This window comes from Passer montanus, unplaced genomic scaffold (genome assembly GCF_014805655.1).
Source record: "Passer montanus isolate IOZ18808 unplaced genomic scaffold, ASM1480565v1 scaffold240, whole genome shotgun sequence".
Classification (NCBI taxonomy): domain Eukaryota; kingdom Metazoa; phylum Chordata; class Aves; order Passeriformes; family Passeridae; genus Passer; species Passer montanus.
The window spans coordinates 190,185-213,940 of NW_024367038.1; the positions used below are offsets into that span (position 1 = coordinate 190,185).

General features: G+C 59.5%; 3 protein-coding genes across 4 annotated transcripts; all 3 read right to left on the bottom strand.

Annotated features, from left to right (window-relative positions):
• Positions 1-2,410: 2,410 nt before the first annotated feature.
• On the bottom strand, positions 2,411-8,039 carry SMO (smoothened, frizzled class receptor). Its single transcript, XM_039711194.1, has 11 exons — positions 7,823-8,039; positions 7,088-7,297; positions 6,834-7,006; positions 6,457-6,676; positions 6,248-6,371; positions 6,078-6,170; positions 5,593-5,701; positions 5,253-5,438; positions 4,857-5,005; positions 4,638-4,772; positions 2,411-4,451 (listed from the first exon to the last, which is right to left on the bottom strand). The coding sequence occupies exons 1-11, from the start codon at positions 7,967-7,969 to the stop codon at positions 3,967-3,969; spliced, it is 2,031 nt and encodes a 676-aa protein (XP_039567128.1). The 5' UTR covers positions 7,970-8,039; the 3' UTR covers positions 2,411-3,966.
• A 3,853-nt stretch (positions 8,040-11,892) lies between these two features.
• TSPAN33 (tetraspanin 33) lies at positions 11,893-17,085 on the bottom strand. 2 transcript variants are annotated; one of them, XM_039711197.1, is made up of 8 exons: positions 16,920-17,085; positions 14,963-15,020; positions 14,722-14,849; positions 14,538-14,612; positions 14,351-14,446; positions 13,985-14,113; positions 13,293-13,454; positions 11,893-12,470 (listed from the first exon to the last, which is right to left on the bottom strand). In XM_039711197.1, the coding sequence occupies exons 1-8, from the start codon at positions 17,022-17,024 to the stop codon at positions 12,369-12,371; spliced, it is 855 nt and encodes a 284-aa protein (XP_039567131.1). In that variant the 5' UTR covers positions 17,025-17,085; the 3' UTR covers positions 11,893-12,368. The 2 variants fall into 2 exon arrangements, with proteins under 2 accessions (XP_039567131.1, XP_039567132.1); XM_039711198.1 differs by having other exon boundaries at positions 16,954-17,078.
• A 3,381-nt stretch (positions 17,086-20,466) lies between these two features.
• Positions 20,467-23,727, bottom strand: LOC120503058. The gene is made up of 4 exons (XM_039711195.1): positions 23,455-23,727; positions 22,208-22,582; positions 20,772-20,897; positions 20,467-20,583 (listed from the first exon to the last, which is right to left on the bottom strand). Exons 1-4 carry the CDS (start codon positions 23,615-23,617, stop codon positions 20,495-20,497), a joined length of 753 nt encoding a protein of 250 aa, XP_039567129.1. The 5' UTR covers positions 23,618-23,727; the 3' UTR covers positions 20,467-20,494.
• Positions 23,728-23,756: the final 29 nt, after the last annotated feature.

The following is a 23,756-nucleotide window of genomic DNA, read 5'->3' on the forward strand; positions in this document are numbered from 1 at the left end:
AAATAGATAAACCCTCCAGAATTTATCAATTCCCAGTGTCACAGATCCCACAAAAAACCCACCAGGCTGCTTTGCAAACCCCTGACATAATGCAACATCCTCACCCTGATCCTCCTCTGCTGAGGAGAGCAGCTTGTGCTGACCCAGAAGTACAGAAACCCTCCAGAATTTATCAATTCCCAGTGTCACAGATCCCACAAAAAACCCACCGGGCTGCTTTGCAAACCCCTGACATAATGCAACATCCTCACCCTGATCCTCCTCTGCTGAGGAGAGCAGGTTGTGCTGCCCTGGAGATGGAGAAATCCTTTAAATTCATAATTTCCTGGTGTCACAGATCCCACAAAAAAACCCACCAGGTTGTTTTGGCCAAGCCTGATCCTCCTCTGCTGAGGAGAGGAGCTTGTGCTGACCCAGAAATACAGAAACCCTCCAGAATTTATCAATTCCCAGTGTCACAGATCCCACAAAAAAACCACCAGGGTGTTTTACACACCCTTGACCCAGGGCAAAATCCTCACCCTGATGCTCCTCTTCTGCTACGAGGAGCTTGTGCTGCCCTGGAGATGGAGAAACCCTCCAGAATTTATCAATTCCTGGTACCACAGATCCCACAAAAACCCACCAGGTTGTTTTGGCCAAGGCAAAATCCCGACCCTGATCCTCCTCTGCTGAGGAGAGGAGCTTGTGCTGCCCTAGAGATGGAGAAACCCTCCAGAATTTATAATTTCCTGGTACCACAGATCCCACAAAAACCCACCAGCTTGTTTTGGCCAAGCCAAAATCCCCACCTTGATCCTCCTCTGCTGAAGAGAGGAGCTTGTGCTGCCCTGGAGATGGAGAAATCCTTTAAATTTATCATTTCCTGGTGTCACAGATCCCACAAAACCCACCAGGTTGTTTTGACCAAGGCAAAATTCTGACCCTGATCTTCTGCTAAGAGGAGCTTGTGCTGTCCTGGAAATAGGGAAATCCTCCAGAATTTATAATTTCCTGGGACCACAGATCCCACCAAAAACCCACTGAGTGGTTTTGGCCAAGACAAAATCCTGTCCCTCATCCTCTCCTGCTAAAGGAGGTTGTGCTGCCCTGGAGATGGAGAAATCCTTTCAAATTTATCCTTTCCTGGTGCCACAGATCCCACAAAAAACTCATCATGTTTTTCAAACCATTCACAAATGCAAAATCCTGATCCTGAGTTCTGCTGAGGAGAGGAGCTTGTGCTGACCTGGAAACAGAGAAACCCTCCAGAATTTATCATCTCAGATCCCACAAAAAGATCCCAGGTTGTTTTGCACATCCTTGACCAGGGAAAAATCCTGACCCTGAGCCCACCTGGATCCAGTGCTTCAGAGAGGAGAGTGGGATCTTCCACACCTTTTAAAGGATATTCCCAAAATCAGGAGACTGGCAGGGATGGTGTTTTCCTGGGAAAAGTGCCCTGTGCTGCTGCCAGCACCCCCAAAATTCCTGGTGTTGAGTGTCCATAAATCCCAGGGCTGCTGCCTTGAGAACCTGCCCTAGAGCAGAGGCTGTGCAGAGTTCCAGAATGAAGCAGGGATTGATGGAAAGGATCTCCTCCCTGGATATTAAACCCTGGGGGATCAGGGAGAGCCCCCAGAGGTTATCCTGGTGATTTATTTGGGCAAACAAGGGCTATCAGCAGAGAAGGGAGAGGCTCTTTGGGGAGGGAGGCTCCAACAATTGGGCTCTGTGAGAAGCAGCAGCTCGGGGCTGGCTCCTTCCCTCGCTCCCTGGCACCAGCCTGGCACAGCCCTGCCCGGAATTTTGGGAGAAAACAGCCCTGGAAAAGCCAAATTCCTCTCCTTGAGAGCCGTGGCTGGGTGTAGATCCACAGCAGAGTTTGGTTTTTCCCACAAACAGAATTGAGGTTGAAAAGAAGTAAAAAACCTACATTTTCCAGGCTATTTTCTGAGATTTCATCCTTTGAATTCCATCAGATGGGTGAAAAATGCCAATTTCTCCCTGGGGATCAGTGGTTCAGTGAATCCACAGGGAATATTACCCAAACTCCCTGAAATTGCCCCATTTTTCCCCAGTGAAACCTCTGGGGGTGTTGGGAGATGTGGGATCCTCTGTGCTTTGCTCTCCTGCACCTCCCATGGGAATGCTGGAGCTTTTCCCTAAGGATATTTCAGGGGAATTGCTGGATTTTGGCAAACTGGGGGTGTTTTCTTCCTTCAAAATTTTTTGCACCAAATCAAGGTGGGTTTTTTTGGGAGGGGATGTGACGTTGTGAGCACATCTCCTGCTGCTTAAATTAAAATATTTTGGGGTTTTTTTTTGTTTCAAAGTGGCAAATCTTTTAGGAGCAGTTTGTTAGTATTTTTTAACTAAGAAAGCCACAAAATAAGATACATAAAAAGGAAAAAGCCCAAAAAAAAGGAGATAAAGAGAAATACTTTGTTTCATCCCAGACAATTCAGCTTTGACTCCGTAGCAGGGTCAGCCCAAAAAAAAAACAAAACCTGGAAAAATGCAATTTCCACTGACCAATTCCAGCTAAATTTCAGGGTCTGCTTTGCAGGATAACCAAAGCCTGCAGCTGATTGCCTCTCAAGCAAAATAAAAAGATGATCTTTTCCAAAAGCAGCATTTTTCCCCCCAAAAAAGGCACCAGCGCTGTAGGAAACACCAGATGCCTCAGTGGGACCCCACCCAGGAGCACCCCAACATTTGGGCAGCCCCAAATTTTGGGGGTTTGGGGGATGTTTTAGCCCGTGGTGCCACCTGCTGGCAATGGCCCCGGCTGTCCCCAAAACTGCCCAGTTGTCCCCAAAAGTGTCCCCAGAGCCCCCGAGGGCGTTTCCAGCCCCTCAGAGCTCCCTGCTGCAGGTGGAACAGGGCTTCAAAGCACTTTAAAGCAGTTTTTATGTGCTTTAAAGCACTTTGAAACACTTTTTGAGGTGCTTTAAAGTGGTTTAAAACATTTTCAAGCAGTTTTTAAAGCAAGAGGGTTTTTAGGAGAAAGGACAATCCCCCCTCCCAAAATGTTTTCCCGCATGGATCCCTCCCCAAAAGAGCCCAGAGCAGCCACTGGGATTGAAAATCTGTAAATTTAATACTGATACAGGAGAGTTTTTCCTTTACACAGCAAAAATGAACCCGTGGAGGTCACTGGGATAGCAAAAAACAAAAAAAAACCAAAAAAAAAGCCAGGAGCCTACCAGGACTTTATAAAAATAGGAAAAATCCAAACACCAGCAGGGGCTGGAGCCCTCCTGGGTTTGCTGTGACTTGATTTTTACTTTTTTCTAAAAAAATAATAATAAAAAAAGCTTTGCTCTGGGGGTTGCTGGCCCTGATTCACCTCGAGCACCCCGAGGTTTTTGGGGTTGTTTTGTTGCTCAGGAGCACCCAGGCAGCCCAGGGTGCTTCCTGCCCCATCTCCCTGGTGCTGCCACCCCACCAGTCCTGATTGGGGTCTGGCTCAGCTCTCTGGGGAGCTGGAAGGCACTTCGGGGTCTCGGAAGGGATTGGGGTGAACCCAAAATGGGGGTGCACACCAGGGATGCTGCTGCTGCTGCTGCTGGCCCTGACTGGGCTCACCCCAAGCAGAGGCACATGATACAAACATTAAAAAAATCAGAAATTTTAAAAAAATTTGCTATTGGCACAAGTGGGGGTGAGCTCTACGTACCTCTAGCCGTGGGTGGGGCAGAGCTGCCCCAAATCTACCCTGATCTAGGCTGTCCCCAAGTGTCCCCTGGTCCTTAAATCCCTGTGGGAGCTGGGCCTTGTCCCGCTGACAGCTCCTTTCTCCCGGTGGTGCTGGAGGGAACCCCAAATCCTCTCCAGGCTGGGAAGTGCACGGACACAAACCCTCCAAGGGGAGAAACGGCCGTGCCCAGGCGGATGGAACATTGGGGATGGATCCCTGGGATGGATCCCCGTGGGATGGGGCGGGTTCTGGCGTCCCCAGGCCCTCCCCACATCCCGCTGCGATCAGAAGTCCGAGTCGGGCTCCAGCAGCTCCGCCTCCACCAGGTTGGTGCGAGAGTGGATGGGGGCCAGCCCTGCCCGGCAGCCCTGAGTCCTGGCTGCCCCGGGCTGGGGGGGCCACAGGGGGCCCCCGTTGTGGTGCCAGCGGCCGGCGCCCTCAGCGCCGCTCTCGGGGCAGAAGGGGCTGCTGATGACGTGCAGGACGTTGGCCCTGCGCCCGTCCCACGCGGCCCCGGGGAAGGTGGCATCGGGCGGGACAGCTGGCAGGCCATCGGGGGCAAAGGCCACCAGGCAGGGCTGGGGGGGCAGGCGGGGCAGGCGGGGCACGGTGCTGGGGGCGGCGTGGAGCCCCGGGCAGCGCTCGGGGTCCGGGGTCACCTCCTTCTTCTTCTTCTTCCTCCGCTTCTTCTTGCGGCCGCTGCGCTTCTGCAGCTCCGGGGACACGTCGGCCTCCACCACCCACAGGTTGGCCCTCTCCTCTGGTGGCACTGGGGGACGTGGCGTGAGGTGGCTGTGAGTGGTCACGTCCCGCCTGGGCCCTCCACCACCCCACAACAGCCCCCAGCACCCACCTGATCCATCCCAAATATTCCATCAACCTCAGTACGCCCTCCCTGCACCCCCCGGCCCGGCTCATCCCCCAGGAATTCCCCACCAGGTCCCCAGGGACTTGCCAGGTGTCGCCACGGGTGTCACGGAGATGTCCTGGGGCAGGATGGCTCCTCTCCTGGCCACCATCTTGGTGACGTGCTGGGCCCACGCCGAGGACACGTCAGCTGATGGCTCGTTGATGTTGAACGCCAAACCGGCTGTGGGGACAGGGGGATCTGGTCAAGGGGGGACTTTGGGGACCCTGAGGGGCTGCTGGGGATGTCCCTGCCCCGGGCACGCACCCACGGGGCCGTCGTGGGACACGGTGTGCATGCTGAAGGACAGCTCCTGGCCCGGGTCGCGCAGCAGCTCCTTGCGCTTGGAGAAGGCCTTGGCGATCATCTTGCTCTTCTTGATCCTCTTGGGCTGGTCATCGCTCTGCCCCGTCAGCCTGGGGACACGGAGGGGACAGTGGTCAGCTCCCCAGCTCCCCCTCCTGCACATGGGGACAGCAGGCTGGGGAATGGGTGCCTTGGGGTTGGAGCTGTCCCACAAATGCCACATGGGAGAGGCCACCCCGTTCCTGAGCCTACAACCCATTGAGCTGAGGGACAAACATCTGGGAATGTCCCCCAGCATCCCACTGGATGGGGCAGGAGGGGCTCCAGGGAGCTGGGGTGACACCCTCGGGGTCCCACCTGCACCAGGTGCGCTTCCAGATGAGCAGGGTGGCCTTGGTCCAGACCCAGGTGCTCATGGAGACGCCGGTGCCGAACATGGCGAAGAGGTTGATCTTCTCCACCAGGAGGCTCGGCCGGTTCTTGATCTCGCAGTCCGGGATGGGCTTGTTGGTCTGCGTGGCGATGGTCACGTTGGCCTCGCACCTGCGGGGACACAGGGGGACAGTGGCCGTAAGGAGCAGGGCCGGCCCACGGCCCCCACAGCCCTGCGGGGAGGAGAGGTGGTGGCACCACAGAGGGGGCTGTCCATGCTGCGGTGCCACCGTGTCCCCGTCACCCCTGTTCCTGTCCCACTCACAGGACGTATTCCCGGAAGCTGCGCTCCCACTCGGCCTGGTTGAAGAAGTCATAAAAATGGCAGCCAAAGGTGATGAAGACAAAGCCAAAGGCCAAGAAGCCAAAAATGCCTGGAAGAGAAGAGGGACATCCAGCCAAGCTCCAGTGACACCGAGACAAAGACGCCGCACTGGGGCCGTGCCACCACCACCACCACCACAGCTTTGTCCCCCACTGCTGCCACCCCTGGGAAGGGGCTGTGTGACTTCAGGGGAAGACAAAGCCAAAGGCCAAGAAGCCAAAAATGCCTGGAAGAGAAGAGGGACATCCAGCCAAGCTCCAGTGACACCGAGACAAAGACGCCGCACTGGGGCCGTGCCACCACCACCACCACAGCTTTGTGCCCCACTGCTGCCACCCTTGGGAAGGGGCTGTGTGACTTCAGGAGACAAAATGTCCCTTTTCCCACCCGGATTCCCCGGGGAATGGTGCTGGTGAAGCCCTCACCCAGGCGCAGCATGGTCTCGTTGATCTTGCTGGCCGCCTTCTCGCTCAGCAGCCCAGGGTGGTTGCTCTTGATGGAGAAGAGCGTCATGACCCCTGCGGGGACACGAGGGGGTCAGGGTGTGGGGACCCCCACGGTGACCCCGTCCCTTCCCGGAGCAGAGGACACCTACCCCGGATGAGGAAGTAGCCCCCCACGATGAGCACGAGCCCGATGGGGGCCAGCACGAAGCCGGCTCGGTAGCGGTAGTTCTTGTAGCCCACGAAGCAGATGCCACTGACAGAGTCACCGTCCACCTGGCAGCAGCAGGGACAGGGACAGGAGGGTCAGCTGGCTGCGGGGTCACCCTGACACGCCATCCCCTGACGGTGGCCCCGTTACCTGCGCCACGGCCAGGATGGCCACGGTGAGCACGAAGGGGATGGACCAGGTGATGAGGTGGAAGTAGGAGGTCTTGCCCAGCAGCGGCTGGTAGGTGGTGCCCAGGGCCTTGAAGGACGTGTGCCAGGCGTAGGTGAGCATGACAAACCAGATGACACCCGACATCAGCGAGTAGTACACGATGACGAAGATGATGACGCAGGACAGCGTCTCGTTGGAGCTGCAGAGAGGTGAGAGTGTCACCCACCGCCATGAGGGGACACGCAGGAGGACAGGGGTCTCGCCCTCCGTGCTCCCAGGAGGGCAGCGAGCCCAAGGACCCTCCTTGGTGTTGGGGACAGCTCCGGAGGCGGGCTGGGGACGGAGGGGACACCTACGTGGGCTCGCCCAGCCGCATGGTGCCATCGGCCCGGCACACGATCTCATCACGGGCACCATCCATGAACTGTGCCAGCCAGCCAATGCTGCCCACGAAGAAGCAGGCGTTGACGTAGAACAGGATGACGGCGGGGTAGCGGTTGGAGTTCCTCCAGTCGGCAACAAACGTGGCCTGGAGGGGTGGAGAAAGCGACAGCTCGGTGCTGCCCGTCCCCTTTTTGGGGCCAGCTCCCCAAAAGGAGCCCGCTCTCACCAGGGTGAAGAAGGTGCAGAAGATGGTGACGGAGCTGAAGGCGGCGATGTAGACGTGCATCTCGCGGTGCTCCTTCTCGGTGAACAGCGGGTTCTGGCACTGGATGCCGCAGCCCTCCACGTCCTCGTACCAGCTCTTGGGGTTGTCCGTCCTCACCAGCGGCGCCTCGCACTGCCCCGAGCTGTTGAACTTGATGTTCTGCACCTCGTTCTGCCAGAGGGGAAACCAGGCCGTGAGGAGGAGGAGGAGGAGGAGGAGGAGGAGGAGGAGGAGACACCCCCATGGCCAAGGTGGACATCAGTCCCCTCTGGATGGCAGCTGGGTTCCAGAGAACCACCATGGAATCAAGGAATGGGTTGGGTGGGAAGGGAGCTCAGAGCCCCCCCAGTGCCACCCTGCCATGGCAGGGACACCTGCCACTGTGCCAGGCTGCTCCAGCCCCAGTGTCCAGCCTGGCCTTGGGCACTGCAGGGATCAGGGGCAGCCCCAGCTGCTCTGGCAATTCCAGCCCAGCCAGCAATTCCTCATTCCAAGATCCCATCCATGGCAGTGGGAACCATTCCCCGGCTCCTGTCCCTGCAGGCCTTGTCCCCAGTCCCTCTGCAGCTCTCCTGGAGCCCCTGCAATGTGCTGGAAGCTCTCCCTGAAGCCTCTCCTCCCCAGAGCAACACCAACCCTTCTCTCTGCAGAGTGGTTCCCTCCCCAGGCCCGTGTGCCCGTGTGCCCGTGCCGTACCGGGCAGCCCTCGGGGAAGCGGTCAGTGGTGCACTTGAGGAAGTCGGGCCAGCCGCGCTCGCGCTCCACGATGGTGCAGGGTGCCCGGGTGGCCTGGCACAGGGTCTGGCTGGGCAGCTCCACCTGCCCATCCTCGCACTTGGGCATGTAGACGGCGCAGAGAAGGGGCTGGATGACGTCCCAGCAGCGCGGGGCGTTGCGCAGGCCTGCGGGGAGGGGACAGCACTGTCACCACCCCTGGCACGGCCACCTCCTGCTGTCCCCACAGCACCCACACAGCCCTGGGACCCCTCTGTGGGACCCTCCTGCTGTCCCCACAGCACCCACACAGCCCTGGGACCCCTCTGTGGGACCCTCCTGCTGTCCCCACAGCACTCATACAGTGCTGGGACCCCTCTGTGTGGCCACTGTGCCCATCTCTCCTGCTGTCCCCACAGCACCCACACAGCCCTGAGACCCCTCTGTGTGGCCACTGTGCCCATCACTAGGGCTGCCCCTCCATGCTGTACCCCCACACTGCTCTTGTCCACACTGTGCCCACCCCCAGGCCCTGATAAGCCATTTTTTACACTGCACCCATCCCCAGACTCCTGCTGTGCCCATGTCTGAGGCCGTTCTATCCTGTTCCCCCACGCCCTCCCTGTACCCCAGTCTCCTGCTCCCCTCCACATCACACGATCTCCACTCCTCTGCTGCAGTTTTCTGTACTCTGCCCATCCCCAGACACCCACCATACTGCTCCTCTCCATGCTGCTCCTATCTCCAGTCCCTTTTTAATCCATTTTTTATACTGCACCCATCTCCAGTCCCTTTTAAACCAGTTTTCTATACTATACCCACCTCCAGTCCCTTTTCAATCAATTTTCTACACTGTACCCATCCCCAGTCCCTTTTTAACCAGTTTTCTATACTGCAACCATCTCCAGCTCCTTTTAAATCAGTTTTCTACACTGCACCCATCTCCAGTCCCTTCTCAATCAATTTTCTATACTATACCCACCTCCAGTCCCTTTTCAATCAATTTTCTACACTGTACCCATCTCCAGTCCCTTTTAAACCAGTTTTCTATACTGTACCCATCTCCAGTACCCTTTTCATCAGTTTTCTACACTCTACCCATCTCCAGTCCCTCTTTAACCAGTTTTCTACACTGCACCCATCTCCATTCCCTTTTCATCAGTTTTCTATACTGTACCCATCTCCAGTACCCTTTTCATTAGTTTTCTATACTGTACCTATCTCCAGTCCCTTTTTAACCAGTTTTCTGTACTGTACTCATCCCCAGCCCCCCTCTATACAGTTTTCTATACTGTACTCATTCTCAGGCCAGTGCTATACATTTTTCTGTACTGTACCCATCCCCACTCCTCTTCTATAAAGTTTTCTTTACTATACCCATCCCCACTCCTCCTCTATACAGTTTTCTGTACTTTACCCATCCCCAGCCCTGTGCTATGAAGTTTTCTATACTGTACCCACCTCCAGCCCCCCTCTGTAAAGTTTTCCATACTGTACCCATCCCCACTCCTCCTCTAAAGTTTTCTATACTGTACCCACCCCCAGCCCCCCTTTATGAAGTTTTCTATACTGTACCCATCCCCAGCCCTGTGCTATGAAGTTTTCTATACTGTACCCACCCCCAGCCCCCCTTTATGAAGTTTTCTGTACTGTACCCATCCCTAGCCCCCTGCTAGGCACTTTTCTGAAGTGTACCCATCCCTAGCCCCTCTCTACAAAGTTTTCCATACTGTACCCCTCCCCACTCCTCCTCTAAAAATTTTCCTATACTGTACCCATCCCAAACCCCCTCAATCCCCCCGCCGCCGCCCGCGGCCCGGCCCGGCCCGCGCCCCCCGCCGGGGCGGGCTGAGGGAGGGACCGCGGGGGAAGCGCTGCGGAGGGTAAGAGACGCGGTTTGTGAGGGGGAAAGTCGCCGGAAAGTGAGGGAAAAGTCTGTTTTTGGGGAGGAAAGAGTCTCCCCTTCTGCGAGGAAAAAGTTCCTCTCCTGAGGGGAGTCACTTTTGGTCAGGAAAAGTTCGTTTTTGTGAGGAAAAGTTCCCCTTTTCTGAGGGAAGGCTCCTTTTTGTGAGGAAAAGTTCCTTTTTATGAGGAAAAAGTTGCTAAAAAGTGAGGGAAAAGTCTCTAAAAAGTGAGGGGAAATGCTGTTTTTGGGAGGAAAGAGTCTCCTTTTGTGAGGAAAAAGTTCCCCTCGTGAGAAAAGTCACTTTTGGTCAGGAAAAGTTTGTTTTTGTGAGGAAAAGTTCCTTTTTATGAGGAAAAAGTTGCTTTTTGTGAGGGAAAAAGTCACTAAAAAGTGAGGGTAGAGTCTTTTTTGGAAGGAGAAAGTCCCCTCACAAAAGGCCCTTGTGAGGAAAAAGTGGTTTGGGAGGAAAGAGTCTCCTTTTGTGAGGAAAAAGTTCCCCTCGTGAGAAAAGTCACTTTTGGTCAGGAAAAGTTTGTTTTTGTGAGGAAAAGTTCCTTTTTATGAGGAAAAAGTTGCTTTTTGTGAGGGAAAAAGTCACTAAAAAGTGAGGGTAGAGTCTTTTTTGGAAGGAGAAAGTCCCCTCACAAAAGGCCTTTGTGAGGAAAAAGTGGCTTTTTGTGAGAAAAAGTTACATTTTGTGGGGAAAATATTCCTTTTTCTAAGAGGAAAAGTTCCTTTTTGTACAGAAAAACTCCAGTGTGAGGAAAAAAATTCACTTTTTGTTAGGGAAACATTATTTTTTCTAAAGAAAAAGTTCCCTTTTGTGAGGAAAAAGTCACTTTTGGGAGGAAAAAGTTCCCTTTTCTTGAGAAAAAATTCACTCGTGAGGAAAAAGTCACCTATAGTGAGGGAACAGTTCCCATTTTTGAAGAAAAAGTCCCTTTTTGTGAGGAAAAAGTCACTATTTGTGAGGGAAAAGTTCATTTTTATGACGAAGAGGACCAATTTTCAAAGGACAAAGTAATCTTTGTGACAAAACCATCACTTTATACGAGGAAAAAAATCAATTTTGTGAGGGAAAAGTTCCTTCTTGCGAGTAAAAGATCCTTTTTTTTCCCTGTGAAATAAAATGTCCTTCTGATGAAAAAGCCTTTGCGAGTAAAAAGTTACTTTTTGGAGGCAAAAAGTTGCCTTTGGGGGGAAAGAAGCCACCTTTGGGAGAAGAAAAGTCACTTTTTAAAGGGAAAAGTTACTTTTTGGGGAGTAAAAGTTACTTTTCTGGGACAAAATACACTTTTTCTGGGGAAAAAAAAAGTTACTTTTTTTGGGGGGGGAGTACTCTTTGGGGAAAAATCAATTTTAGGGGAGAAAAGACAATTTTGGGGGAAGAAAACTTGATTTTTGTGGAGGAAAGTCCCTTTTTCAGGGGTAAGTCACCTTTTTTTGGAGAGGGAAAATCAGTTTGGGGGGCAAAAGACACTTTTGGGTAAAGAAAAGATGGTTTTTCAGGGAAAGTCCCTTTTGGGGGAAGACAAGATGGGGTTTTTGAGGGGGAAAAGTCATTTTTTTTGAGAGCAGCTACTTCTTAGAGTAAACTTGCTTTTTTGGAGCGAGAAGTAGCTCTTAAGAGGGGGAGTTTTGGGGAAAAAAACTGAATTTCGGAGGGGAAAAAATAACTTTTTCTGCGGGGAGGTGCCACTGCTCGGAGAAGCAATCACTTTTAGGGGAAGAAATCACATTTCGGCGGCGGGATGAGGCGGATTTTGAGGGGAAAAAAGCCAAAAAAAGAGGTTTTTTATGGGAGAGAAGCCTCCCGGCCGCACACAAAGAGCCGGGCGCTGGGCCGCATCCCGGCTCCCTCCGCGGGAGGGACCACCCAGCCCGAGCTGGAGCAAAATTAAAATAAAAAAAAACACTAAAAACCCAACCCCAAAAAACTCCACCCACGGCTTTGCGACAGCTCCGAGGGGCCGGGCCTGGCCCCTCAGCCGCTTTGCCCCGCTCGTTTTGGGGTCTCACAGCAGCGCAGGCGGTGCGGCCTGCGGCGGCCTCGGTGTCCCCAGAGCCACCGCGGCGTCCCCAGAGCCACCGCGGCGTCCCCAGAGCCACCGCGGCGTCCCCGCGCAGCCCGGCACAGCTCGGAGCCTCCGGCCTCGTGTCTTTATTGTCCGGGAACGCCAAGGAACGGGCACATCCCCCCGGCTGGCCCTGGGCCAGCCCCGCTGTGCCCCACCATGGGGGCAATGGCCGCGGTCCCGCAGCCCGGCCTGGGCGAAGGCAGCTCGGTGCACGGACAGACAGACAAACTGAGTCAGTCCTTCTCCAGCGAACACGCGGGGAGGGGAAGCACATCCCTTTGTGCACCAGCAGGACGGACAGACAGACAGACAGCGATCCTCCGGCGCTGCTTCAGCTCAGCACCTCCAGGCCGAGCCCAGCGCCGGCTGCCGAGGGCACGGAGGCTCCTCCGCGGATCCGCATTCCCGCTGCTCCAGCGAGGCCCCTCGGGCTGTCCCCGCGGCCCCGGGGATGGGGAACGGCCCCGGGGATCGGGAACGGCCCCGGGGATCGGGAACGGCCCCGGAGCGCCGCCGTGCCGCCGGGAGGCCGCGGGCTCGGGGCTCAGGACCAGGGGTCTGCCCGGTGCTGCTGGTTGTAGAGCTGCAGCTTGACCTGGTCGCGGATCTGGTTGATGAGGAGGCGCGCCAGGACGATGCCCACCAGCTGCAGGGGAGAGGGACGGGGAGGGAATCCAGGGAGGAGGGGAGTGGGAAAAGGAGAGGGATGGGAGAGGAAAGGGGGATAGGTAAGGAGAGGGAGGGGAGAGGAGGAAGGGGGAGATGGAGGAGAGGGAAAGTGAGATAAAGGGAAGGCAAAGGGGATGGAGAAGGGAGGAGGAAGAATTAAGGGAGAGGAAGATGGAGGAGAAGGGAACAGATAGAGGAAGGGGAACAGGGAAGGAAATGAGAGAGGAAGAAGGAACAAAAGAGGGGGCAGGGAGAGGGAGGGAAGGAGAAGAGGAAGAGGAAGGAGAGAAAAGCAAGAGAAAGGGTGAGGGATGGGAGAGGAAAGGGGGATAGGTAAGGAGAGGGAGGGGAGAGGAGGAAGGGGGAGATGGAGGAGAGGGAAAGTGAGATAAAGGGAAGGCAAAGGGGATGGAGAAGGGAGGAGGAAGAATTAAGGGAGAGGAAGATGGAGGAGAAGGGAACAGATAGAGGAAGGGGAACAGGGAAGGAAATGAGAGAGGAAGAAGGAACAAAAGAGGGGGCAGGGAGAGGGAGGGAAGGAGGAGAGGAAGGAGAGAAAAACAAGAGAAACGGAGAGAAAGAGCAAGAGGGATGGGGGAGAGGGAGGAGAAGGAAGGGCAGAGGGAGGTACTGAGCGACACCAGGCAGTGTCACCCCACAGTGCCCCCCGTGCCTGACATTTCCATCACTCCCCCACCCCAAATCCCATCCCGACTCCCCATCTCACAATCAGCCACCATTAATTAAGGCAGCGCCCCCAAACCCCAGAGAGCAGAGCTCTGGGGCAGCCCCGCAGTACCTGGGGCAGGGCCAGCCCCAGGGCGATGCCCCCCAGCAGGAACAGGTTGCTGTGACTCCAGTTGACCAGCTTGTCGATGCAGCCGTTGGTGTGGATGAAGGCACTGGCCTCCAGGTAGCCCCTGGCCTGCATCCCGTGGCCACACATGGTGTTGATGACAGCCTGGGAGAGGGGACAGGGCACACTGGGCTCCCTGCTCTTGGGGGGCAGCTGGAGCGACCAGGCCCCCGCCTTGGTGGGGTGTCCCTTCCTCAGTGTCCCTTCCTCAGTGTCCCCACACCAGCCCTCCAGAGCCACCTGGCCCCAAAGAGCCAATTCCAGCTCTGGAGAGGGAGAATCCTCCCCCACCTCACCACAGCATTTCCACTCAGGAGTCCCCAAAACCAGCGGTTGGGATGGGGGAACCCAAACCCAGAGTGTGGGATGGGGACACAAACCCAGAGGGTGGGATGGGGATGAACCCAAACCCAGAGTGTGGAACTGGGGAACCCAAACCCAGAGGGTGGGATGGGGACACAAACCAGAGGGTGGGATGGGGACACAAACCAGAGGGTGGGATGGGGACCCAAACCAGAGGGTGGGATGGGGTCCATTGGCGTTCCCTCCCCTCGGGCAGGGCTGCAGGCCCAGCACAGCCCCGGGGAAGGAGGGCAGGCACGGGGCAGGGTCCCCTGAGGCCCCCCAGCACAGACCTGGTCGGCGTCGTGCAGGCAGCAGGAGAAGGGCACGGAGCAGCGCTCGCGGCTGGGGTTGGTGGCCGTGCAGTTGAAGTACATGTTCTGGGACCAGTCCTTGTAGGAGACACCCCCGCAGCAGCTGAACTGCGGGCAGGGCAGGGGGCTCAGCGGGGAGGGCACCCCCACAGCAGGGCACAGGACACTCAGGGCTCTTCGTGCCCCCAGCCCTCCCCAGCCCGGCAGGACATCACCGTGAACATCTTGGAAGAGCCACCCAATGTCCCCAACCTGTGCTACCCCACAGATGTAACCTGACACAGAAGTGGGGACACGTCCTCATCCACTGTGGGGACACCCCGAGCCTGCAGACCCCCCGGTCACCTCCTTCTGCCCGAAGTCGATGAGGTTCTGCAGGTCCGGGTCATCCCGGTAGTGCACGATGGCCCCGTTGATGATCTCGCTGACCTTCCCGCGGGCCTGGGGACAAACGGGGACAGCAGCGAGCCTGTCACCCAGCAGGACAGGACTGGGGGCGCCCAGCACCCCCACTGCCCTCCCCTGTCAGCACCTTATCAGAGAACACAAAGCCCAGCACGCCGGCCGCCAGCTGCAGGAGGAAGATGATGGTCAGGCAGACGGAGAACTGCGGGAAGAGCAACGTGACAGCGAGGGGAAGAGCAATGTGACAGCGAGGGGAGCACCGAGATGCCACCAGGGTCCCCAGCAGGGTGCCCAGCCCTGGCAGGGCTCACCATCTGCAGCAGGCAGATGTTCTCCCGCAGGGAGCCGACGCAGCCGCAGAAGGTGATGAGGAAGGTGAGGACGCCCACCACCACCAGGAGGATGGCAGGGTCCACTGCCAGGCACGCCATGGCCGCCTCTGTCACCACGGGCGAGCTGTCACCACGCTGCCAGCACCCCCAGCAGCCCAGATGCCACCCGCAGAGCGCTGGTGGCTCGGGGCCAGCGGGGCCGGGCAGCCCCCGAGCTCACCTGCGTGCTTCAGCAGCCGGGCGTACACCCCCACGGCCACCATCACCATGGAGATCATCTGCAGAGGGACACAGGTGACCCCGCGGGTGTCACCACGCCCGTGCCACCCCCACGGCCCCGCCTGCAGCCCCCCCGAAGCCAGGGATGCACCAGAGCTGCAGCCGCTGCCTCAGTTTCCCCTCGTCACACCGTGTCCCCTCCTACTGGGAGGTCACCTCTGTCCCCACCCCCCTGGAGGTCACCTCTGTCCCCACCTCCCGGGGAGTGCTGTTCCTCTACGGGTGGCTGGACACAGGGATGTGGTTTATGGGAAGTGAGAAACTTCCTCAAAAATAGGATTGCAAACACGGAAATAACCCACAAAAAAACCCCACAAAAGCATTTAAAAAACCCCTAAAATATTAAAAAAAAACCCCCAAACCTCCCCAGCAGTACAAAAATCTGCAAAATGTTTTGAAAAAGTCCCTGAAACATAAAAAAATACTCAAAATATAAAACTTCCCCAAAACATAAAAATCCCTCAAAACATTAGAAAAAAACCATCAAAAAGGGCCCCAAAGATGGAAAACTGTGGCCTCCCTACAGGAGATGTCCCTGGGGTGGGCTGGGGACAAGAGGGGCTCTGCCCCCCTCTCTGGGGGGCTGTCACCCCTGTGAGGCCAGCAAGGGTCCTGGGGAAGTGGTGGGGACCCAAAGGACCCCAAAACCCTGGGGGAATGGGGAACCCCTTCTGTAGGCTCTGGAATGGGGGATCCCGGTGGGATGGGGGACTCCAGGGGCCAGGAGTCCCTCAGGAATGGGGTCACGGTGGGACACTGGGGCTGGGGGGCTCCAGGGACCCCGATTCCAGAGGGGACCAGGGGTGGGGACAGCTCCGAAGACAAGGGGCTCCCAGTGGGATCCTGGGGATGGAGGGGGCTGGGGGAATCCCAGGAATGCAGGGTCCCAAACAGGTTCAATGGGGTCACGGTGGGACACTGGGGCTGGGGGGCTCCAGGGACCCCGATTCCAGAGGGGACCAGGGGTGGGGACAGCTCCGAAGACAAGGGGCTCCCAGTGGGATCCTGGGGATGGAGGGGGCTGGGGGAATGCAGGGTCCCAAACAGGGACCAAATAGGGCTGGAGAGAGGGCTGGGGGTCCTTGGGGATGGGGGATCCCAAAAGGGTTCAGGGATGGAGACATTCCCAAGGGCTGGGGGTCCCAGAGATGGGGGATCCCAAAAAAATTCAGGGATGGAGACATTCCCAGGCGCTGGGGGTCCCTGGGGTTGGGGGTCTCTGGGGAGGAGACATTCCCAAGGGCTGGGGGTCCCAGTGGGGTCCCGGAGATGGGGGATCCCAGTAGGGTTCGGGGATGGAGACATTCCCAAGGGCTGGGGGTGCCGGAGGGATCTCAGGGATGGGGGATCCCAAAACAGTTCGGGGATGGAGACATTCCCAGGAGCTGAGGGTCCCAGACATGGGGGATCCCAAAAAGATTCAGGGATGGAGACATTCCCAGGAGCTGGGGGTCCTGGTGGGATCTCGGGGATGGGGGATCCCGAAAGGGATCAGGGATGGAGACATTCCCAAGGGCTGGGGGTCCCGGAGATGGGGGATCCCCAAAAAATTCAGGGATGGAGACATTCCCAAGAGCTGGGGATCCCTGGGAATGGGGGATCCCAGTAGGATTCAGGGATGGGGACATTCCCAAGGGCTGGGGGATCCCAGAAGGGTTTGGTCCCTGGGGATGGGGGATCCCAGAAGGGATCAGGGATGGGGACATTGACATTCCCAAGGGCTGGGGGATCCCAACAGGGATCAGGGATGGAGACATTCCCGGGAGCGGGGGGTCCCGGTGGGATCTCGGGGATGGGGCTCCCGGGGCTGGCGGTGTCCCAGCGGGGCGCAGGGATGGGGACAGCCGCGGGGTGCGGGCGTCCTTCGGGACGGGCTGTCGCGGTGTCCCCGCACTCACCCAGAAGAGCAGGTTGAAGAAGAAGAGCACGTACTTGGCCACCGGGCTCACGAAGGAGAAATCGTCCCCGAGGGGCCCGGCGGGGACGGCCGCCCTCTTCGCCATGGCCGAGCGGGGCCGAGCGGGGCCGAGCGGAGCCGAGCGGAGCCGAACCGGACCGGTCCCCTCTTCGCCCCGCACCGAGCCCCCCCTTCCCGCCCGCTCATTGGCTGGCCCCTCCTCACTCTGCCTTCCCATTGGGCAGCCGCCCCGTCACTCAGCCCCGCGGGTCCCGCCCCCTCGCTGCCGCACCTGTCCGTGATTTAAAGGGCCCGCGCACCCCGTCCCGTCCCGGTCCGTGCGGGGCCAAATCCCGCCCGGGCCGCCCCGAACCCCCCCCAACCGCGCGGCCCGTGCTCCAGAGAACCCGCAGCTTCCAGAGAGTGTGGAGTGTTGTGATTGTGGCCGTAATTAGTGATCTTCACCGCGGGTGGCCGTCCTTGCAGGGACACGGGGACACCGGGAGCTCTCGTCCCCGAGACGTGGCCAGCCCCGGCTGGGGACTCGGGGCTGTGCTGAAGGACGTGAGCGAGCCTCTGACCCGCATTTGCTGAAAACAACCCTGACCCTGTGTCCTCAGTGACCTCTCCAGCCCAGGGGAGGGGGAGCCCAAACCCAAACCCCAAATCCATTCCCCTCTGCTGCCCAAACGGGGACACTGCGGTGGCTCCCGGGACACCAGGGAGCGACAGCTCCCTTCCCCAACAGGATCCAACCCTCAAACTCCATTTTTGGGATGAATTTTGCCCTATTTTTTTTTGCCTGACATTTCCGTTTTCTTGGCTAGCCACCTCGTCCCACCCCACTGCCACCTTGTCCCACCCCACTGCCACCTCGTCCCACCCCACTGCCACCTTGTCCCACCACCCTTTGCTCGGAGGGAGCACCGCCCCACAGCTATAATTTCCCACCCGCGCGGCCCGTGCTCCAGAGAACCCGCAGCTTCGAGACAGTGTGGAGTGTTGTGATTGTGGCCGTAATTAGTGATCTTCACCGCGGGTGGCCGTCCTTGCAGGGACACGGGGACACCGGGAGCTCTCGTCCCCGAGACGTGGCCAGCCCCGGCTGGGGACTCGGGGCTGTGCTGAAGGACGTGAGCGAGCCTCTGACCCGCATTTGCTGAAAACAACCCTGACCCTGTGTCCTCAGTGACCTCTCCAGCCCAGGGGAGGGGGAGCCCAAACCCAAACCCCAAATCCATTCCCCTCTGCTGCCCAAACGGGGACACTGCGGTGGCTCCCGGGACACCAGGGAGCGACAGCTCCCTTCCCCAACAGGATCCAACCCTCAAACTCCATTTTTGGGATGAATTTTGCCCTATTTTTTTTTGCCTGACATTTCAGTTTTCTTGGCTAGTCACCTCGTCCCACCCCACTGCCACCTCGTCCCACCCCACTGCCACCTCGTCCCACCCCACTGCCACCTTGTCCCACCCCACTGCCCCCTCGTCCCCCCCCACTGCCACCTTGTCCCACCCCACTGCCACCTCGTCCCACCCCACTGCCACCTTGTCCCACCCCACTGCCACCTCGTCCCACCCCACTGCCACCTTGTCCCACCACCCTTTGCTCGGAGGGAGCACCGCCCCACAGCTATAATTTAATTTATTGCTATTATTCCGTTTTTTATCATTTCCCTCCTAGGGCTGGGCTGGAAATCCCCGGGAGCAGCTGCTGGCACGGCCCTTTCCGGAGGAACACGAGAGCTTGGGGCAGAGGAACCAAAACCAAGAACCCCTTTGTGCTTTTAGGGCCGCAGAGGAGCCCGTCCCAGCCCCGGCACAGCCGTTGCCTTGGGGTGCTGCTGGGAGCAGCCCCCAAATGGTGGTGGGGTCTGTCAGACACCCCACGGGGTCTGGGGGACTGAACCTCACAGGAGGGGTTCAATAAAGGGATCCAGGGGATGGGATGGGTTCCATGGGATGGGATGGGTTCCATGGGATGGGATCCATGGGATTGGATCCATGGGTTCTATGGGATGGGATCCATGGGCTCTACGGGATGGGATCCATGGGATGGGATCCATGGCTTAGGATCGATCCATAGGATGGGATCCATGGGATCTACGGGATGGGATGGGATGGAATGGATGGGATGGGATCTATGACATGGGATGGGATCCATGGGCTCTACGGGATGGGATCCATGGGCTCTACGGGATGGGATCCATGGGCTCTACGGGATGGGATCCATGGGCTCTACGGGATGGGATCCATGGGCTCTACGGGATGGGATCCATGGGCTCTACGGGATGGGATCCATGGGCTCTACGGGATGGGATCCATGGGCTCTACGGGATGGGATCCATGGGCTCTACGGGATGGGATCCATGGGCTCTACGGGATGGGATCCATGGGCTCTACGGGATGGGATCCATGGCTTAGGATCGACCCATAGGATGGGATCCATGGGATCTACGGGATGGGATGGGATGGGATGGAATGGATGGGATGGGATCTATGACATGGGATGGGATCCATAGGATGGGATCGATAGGATGGGATCCATGGCTTGGGATCGATCAATGGGATGGGATCCCGGGGATGGGATCCCTGGGATGAAGAGGAGGGCACGGGGAGGAGAAGGGAGGCTCTGGTGGCCCCTGAGCCCCAGCAATGGCCACGGGAGGAGGAGGAGGAGGAGAGGAAGGGGAGCAGGAGCCCGAGGAGCCCCGCGGGATCCCAAACATCCCAAATTTCCCTCTCGGCTCCTTTGAACACGGGCGGGACAAGGGGCGTGGTCCTGGGCAGGGGGCGTGGCCTTAGAAAGATAATGACAGTGTATTACCATATATGGAGCGATGGGCGTGTCATGGGGCGGAGCCAACCCTGCCCCGCCCTCCGCCGACAGCGCCGCCCAGCGGCCGTGAGGGAACGAGCGCGCTTGGGGACCCCCGTGACCCCACAGCCTGTCCCTAAATGGAAACACCCCTGACCCCCCAGCCTGTCCCTAAATGGAAACACCCCTGACCTCCCAGCCTGTCCCTAAATGGAAACACCCCTGACCCCACAGCCTGTCCCTAAACAGGGACACCCCTGACCCCACAGCCTGTCCCTGAACAGGGACACTCCTGACCCCACAGCCTGTCCCTGAACGGGGACACCCCTGACCCCACAGCCTGTCCCTAAACAGGGACACCCCTGACCCCACAGCCTGAACGGGGACACCCTGTCAACCCCAGCCCTAAAAGGCCCCCCTGGGTACCCCACAGCCCCCCCAAACCCCCCATGGGTGGAAAGAGGGGTCACCCCGCTCTGGAACAACGCTCTTTATTTGGGGTCTCAGGGTTTGTCCCCCCAGCCATGGCAGCCCGGGGTGTGGGTGTCGCCCTGAGCTGTCCCCTGCCCGTGCCCGGGGGTCCGAGCAGAGCCCCCTGCCCCAAACCCGCCCTGCACCCCCAAACCCGCCCCTCACCCCCAAACCTGCCCCGCACCCCCAAACCCGCCCCGCAGCCCCAGCCCAGCCCCGTGCCCCCCGGGCAGGCGGGGCCGTGTCCTGGCCCCGTGTCACACGCGGACCTGTCCAGCTGGGGTGGCCTCAGGGGTTGGCACTCTTGAGGTCACCCAAGGCCACCTCTTGTCCTTCCCCCACAGCCTCGGCTGCGGGCTCCTGGGCTGGGCCCCGCGCTGAGGGGACAGTGAGTGGGGACACGGGACACGCCCGGCCCCACACGCGGCTGTCCCCATCCCTGTCCCTGTTCTTGTCCCGTCACCATCTGCTCCCATGTCCTCATCCCTGCCTTGTCTTCATCCCTGCCGAAACACCCCAAACACCCCCTCTGTGCCCCCCAGCACCCCTCCGTGCCCAGGCCCACCTGCGCGCCCCCAGCAGTGGCTCTGGCAGCGGGCACACACCATGACCCCGATGGCCACCGCGGTGAAGGCGGCCGTGAGGACACACACCACCAGCAGCATGTCCGGCTCCGCGGCCTTGGGGACCTCTGCGGGGTGGCACCGGCACGTGGGGACACCAGCCGGGCCACCCCCTGCTCCCCGTGCCGTGCCAGGCCGGGGCAACCCCAAACTGCCCCGGGGGAGCAGCCGGGGACACACGGACACAGCAGGGACAGGGGACGGACACTGCAGGGACAGGGGACACGTCAGGGCATGTGGGGACCCCAAACAGGGCAGGGGCACAGGGCAGGGACACCTGGCACTGACAAGGTGGGACAAGGGACAGACACCTTGTGGGGACCCCAAACAGGGCTGGGGCACCTGGCATCACCGAGATGGGGACAGAGCTGTGGGAGGTGACAGATGTGTCAGGGAACTGGGGACACCCCCAAATTCTGTCACCATCCAGATGAGGACAGGGCTGGAGGAAGGGACAGATGTGTCAGGGAATTAGGGACACCCCCAAATTGGGGTGAAGAGTGTGGGGTACCACCCAGACGGGGACAGGGATGGACCAGGGGACAAGGCAGGTGACAGATACAGCAGTGAATGGGGACAACCCCAAAATGTGGCACCACCCAGATGGGGACAGGACTGGACACAGCAGGGAACTGGGGACACCCCCAAATTCTGGCAGCACCCACATAGAGACAGGACTGGACACACAGGTGACAGACACACCAGGAAATGGGGACACCCCCAAATTCTGCCACCACCCACATGGGGACAGGACTGGACACAGCAGAAAACTGGGGACACCCCCAAATTCTGGCACAAGCCGGATGGGGACAGGACTGGATACAGCAGGGGACTGGGGAAACTCCCAAATTCTTGATGAGGACAGAGGACAAACACACCAGGGAAGTGGGGACACCCCCAAATTCTGGCACCATCCAGATGGGGACAGGGCTGGACCGGGGGACAACACGGTGGCAGACACACCAGGAAATGGGGACAACGCCAAAATGTGGCACCACCCAGATGGGGACAGGACTGGATACAGCAGGGGAATGGGGAAACCCCCAAATTCTGGATGAGGACAGAGGACAAACACACCAGGGGACTGGGGACACCCCCAAATTCTGGATGGGGACAGAGGACAAACACAGCAGGGAACTGGGGACACCCCCAAATTCTGGATGGGGACAGAGGACAAACACAGCAGGGAACTGGGGACACCCCCAAATTCTGGCAGCACCCAAATGGGGACAGGGATGACCAGGGGACAACACAGGTGACAGACACACCAGGAAATGGGGACACCCCCAAATTCTGGCAGCGCCCAGACGGGGCCAGCGCTGGACACAGCAGGGAAGCGAGGGACCCCAGGGGGGACAGTGCCACCCGCGCCGCTCACCTGTCCCCGCGGGCTGCAGCAGCAGGGAGCAGAGCAGCTGCGGGGCCGCGGCGCGGGTGGCGTAGCACGAGTAATTCCCGAAATCGGGACGGCTGAGGTTCCTGAGCAGCAGCGACACGCCGCTGTCCCCTGTCCCCGCGGCGCAGAAGGCCACCCTGCCCCTGAAGCGGCTGTCGGGCTGCACGGGCGGCTGCCAGCCCGGCCCGGGCGGCTGCCAGCCCAGGCGGTGGCTGAGCACGGGGACAGCGTGGTGGCCGCCGGCCTGCTGGCTGCAGCTGAGGGTGACGCCGCGCAGGTCGCCCCAGGGCTGCGAGCCGCAGGGCAGGCAGGCGTCCTCGCCGATGGCCGCGGTCACCGTGACGGTGACGGGCTGCTCTGCGAGGGGACACGGCGGGGTCACCGCGCGGGGACACCAGGGATGGGGTACGGCGGGTGGAGGGGTCACCTGGGGCAAGGGGGCTCTGAAGGGACAGGGGACATCTGTGGGGACACGGCGGGTGGCGCCAGGACCGAGGGCTTGGAGGTGCCAGGACCTGGGGCTCGGGGATGCCAGGACCAGGAGTTTGGGGATGCTGGCACCGAGGGCTTGGAGGTGCCAGCACCGGGGACTCGGGGGTGCCAGGACCCGGTGCCAGCACCGAGGGCTCGGGGGTGCCAGGACCAGGAGTTTGGGGATGCTGGCACCGAGGGCTTGGAGGTGCCATGTCCCGGTGCCAGGACCGGGTGTTCGGGGGTGCCAGGTCCTGGTGCTGGCACCGAGGGCTCGGGAGTGCCAGGACCAGGTGTTCGGGGGTGCCAGGTCCCGGTGCCGGCACCGAGGGCTCGGGGGTGCCAGGACCGGTGCCAGGACCTAGGGCTCGCTGGTGCCATGTCCCGGTGCCAGCACCGAGGGCTCGCTGGTGCCATGTCCCGGTGCCAGGACCGAGGGCTCGGGGGTGCCAGCACCGAGGGCTCGCTGGTGCCATGTCCCGGTGCCAGGACCGAGGGCTCGCTGGTGCCAGGTCCCAGGACCGAGGGCTCGGGGGTGCCAGCACCGAGGGCTCGCTGGTGCCAGGTCGCGGTGCCAGCAGCGAGGGCTCGCCGGTGCCAAGCAGCCGCCCCGTGAGTCACCGCCCTGCCGGGAACGGCTCCCCCGCCCTCCCCTCGGGGCTCCCACCGCGCAGGGGAGGAAAGCGGGGGTTGGGAAGGGGGTCCCCGGGGGGCGGGGGGCTCTGCCCGGACCCCCCCACCCCGCTGCCCGTGGGTACCTGCCCGGGCGAGGAGGGGGCACAGAGCCAGGAGCGCCACGACGGGGAGCAGCGCCATCCTGCCGGCACCCGGGGCCGGGCAGCTCCTGGGGGCCGCGGGCACCGCAGCCTCAGCAGCCGGGCACCCCAAAACCCCGGGGGCACCCCCAACACCGCCCCGCATGGCGAGGGAGGCACCCCGGGGGTACCCAACCCCCCAGACCCGCTGTGAGCAAGGGGGGCGTTAGGGGCTGGGCAGGTATAGGGCAGGGGGCCGGGGATTTTGGGGTGGGGTTTGTGGGGCAGGGGGCCGGGGATTTTGG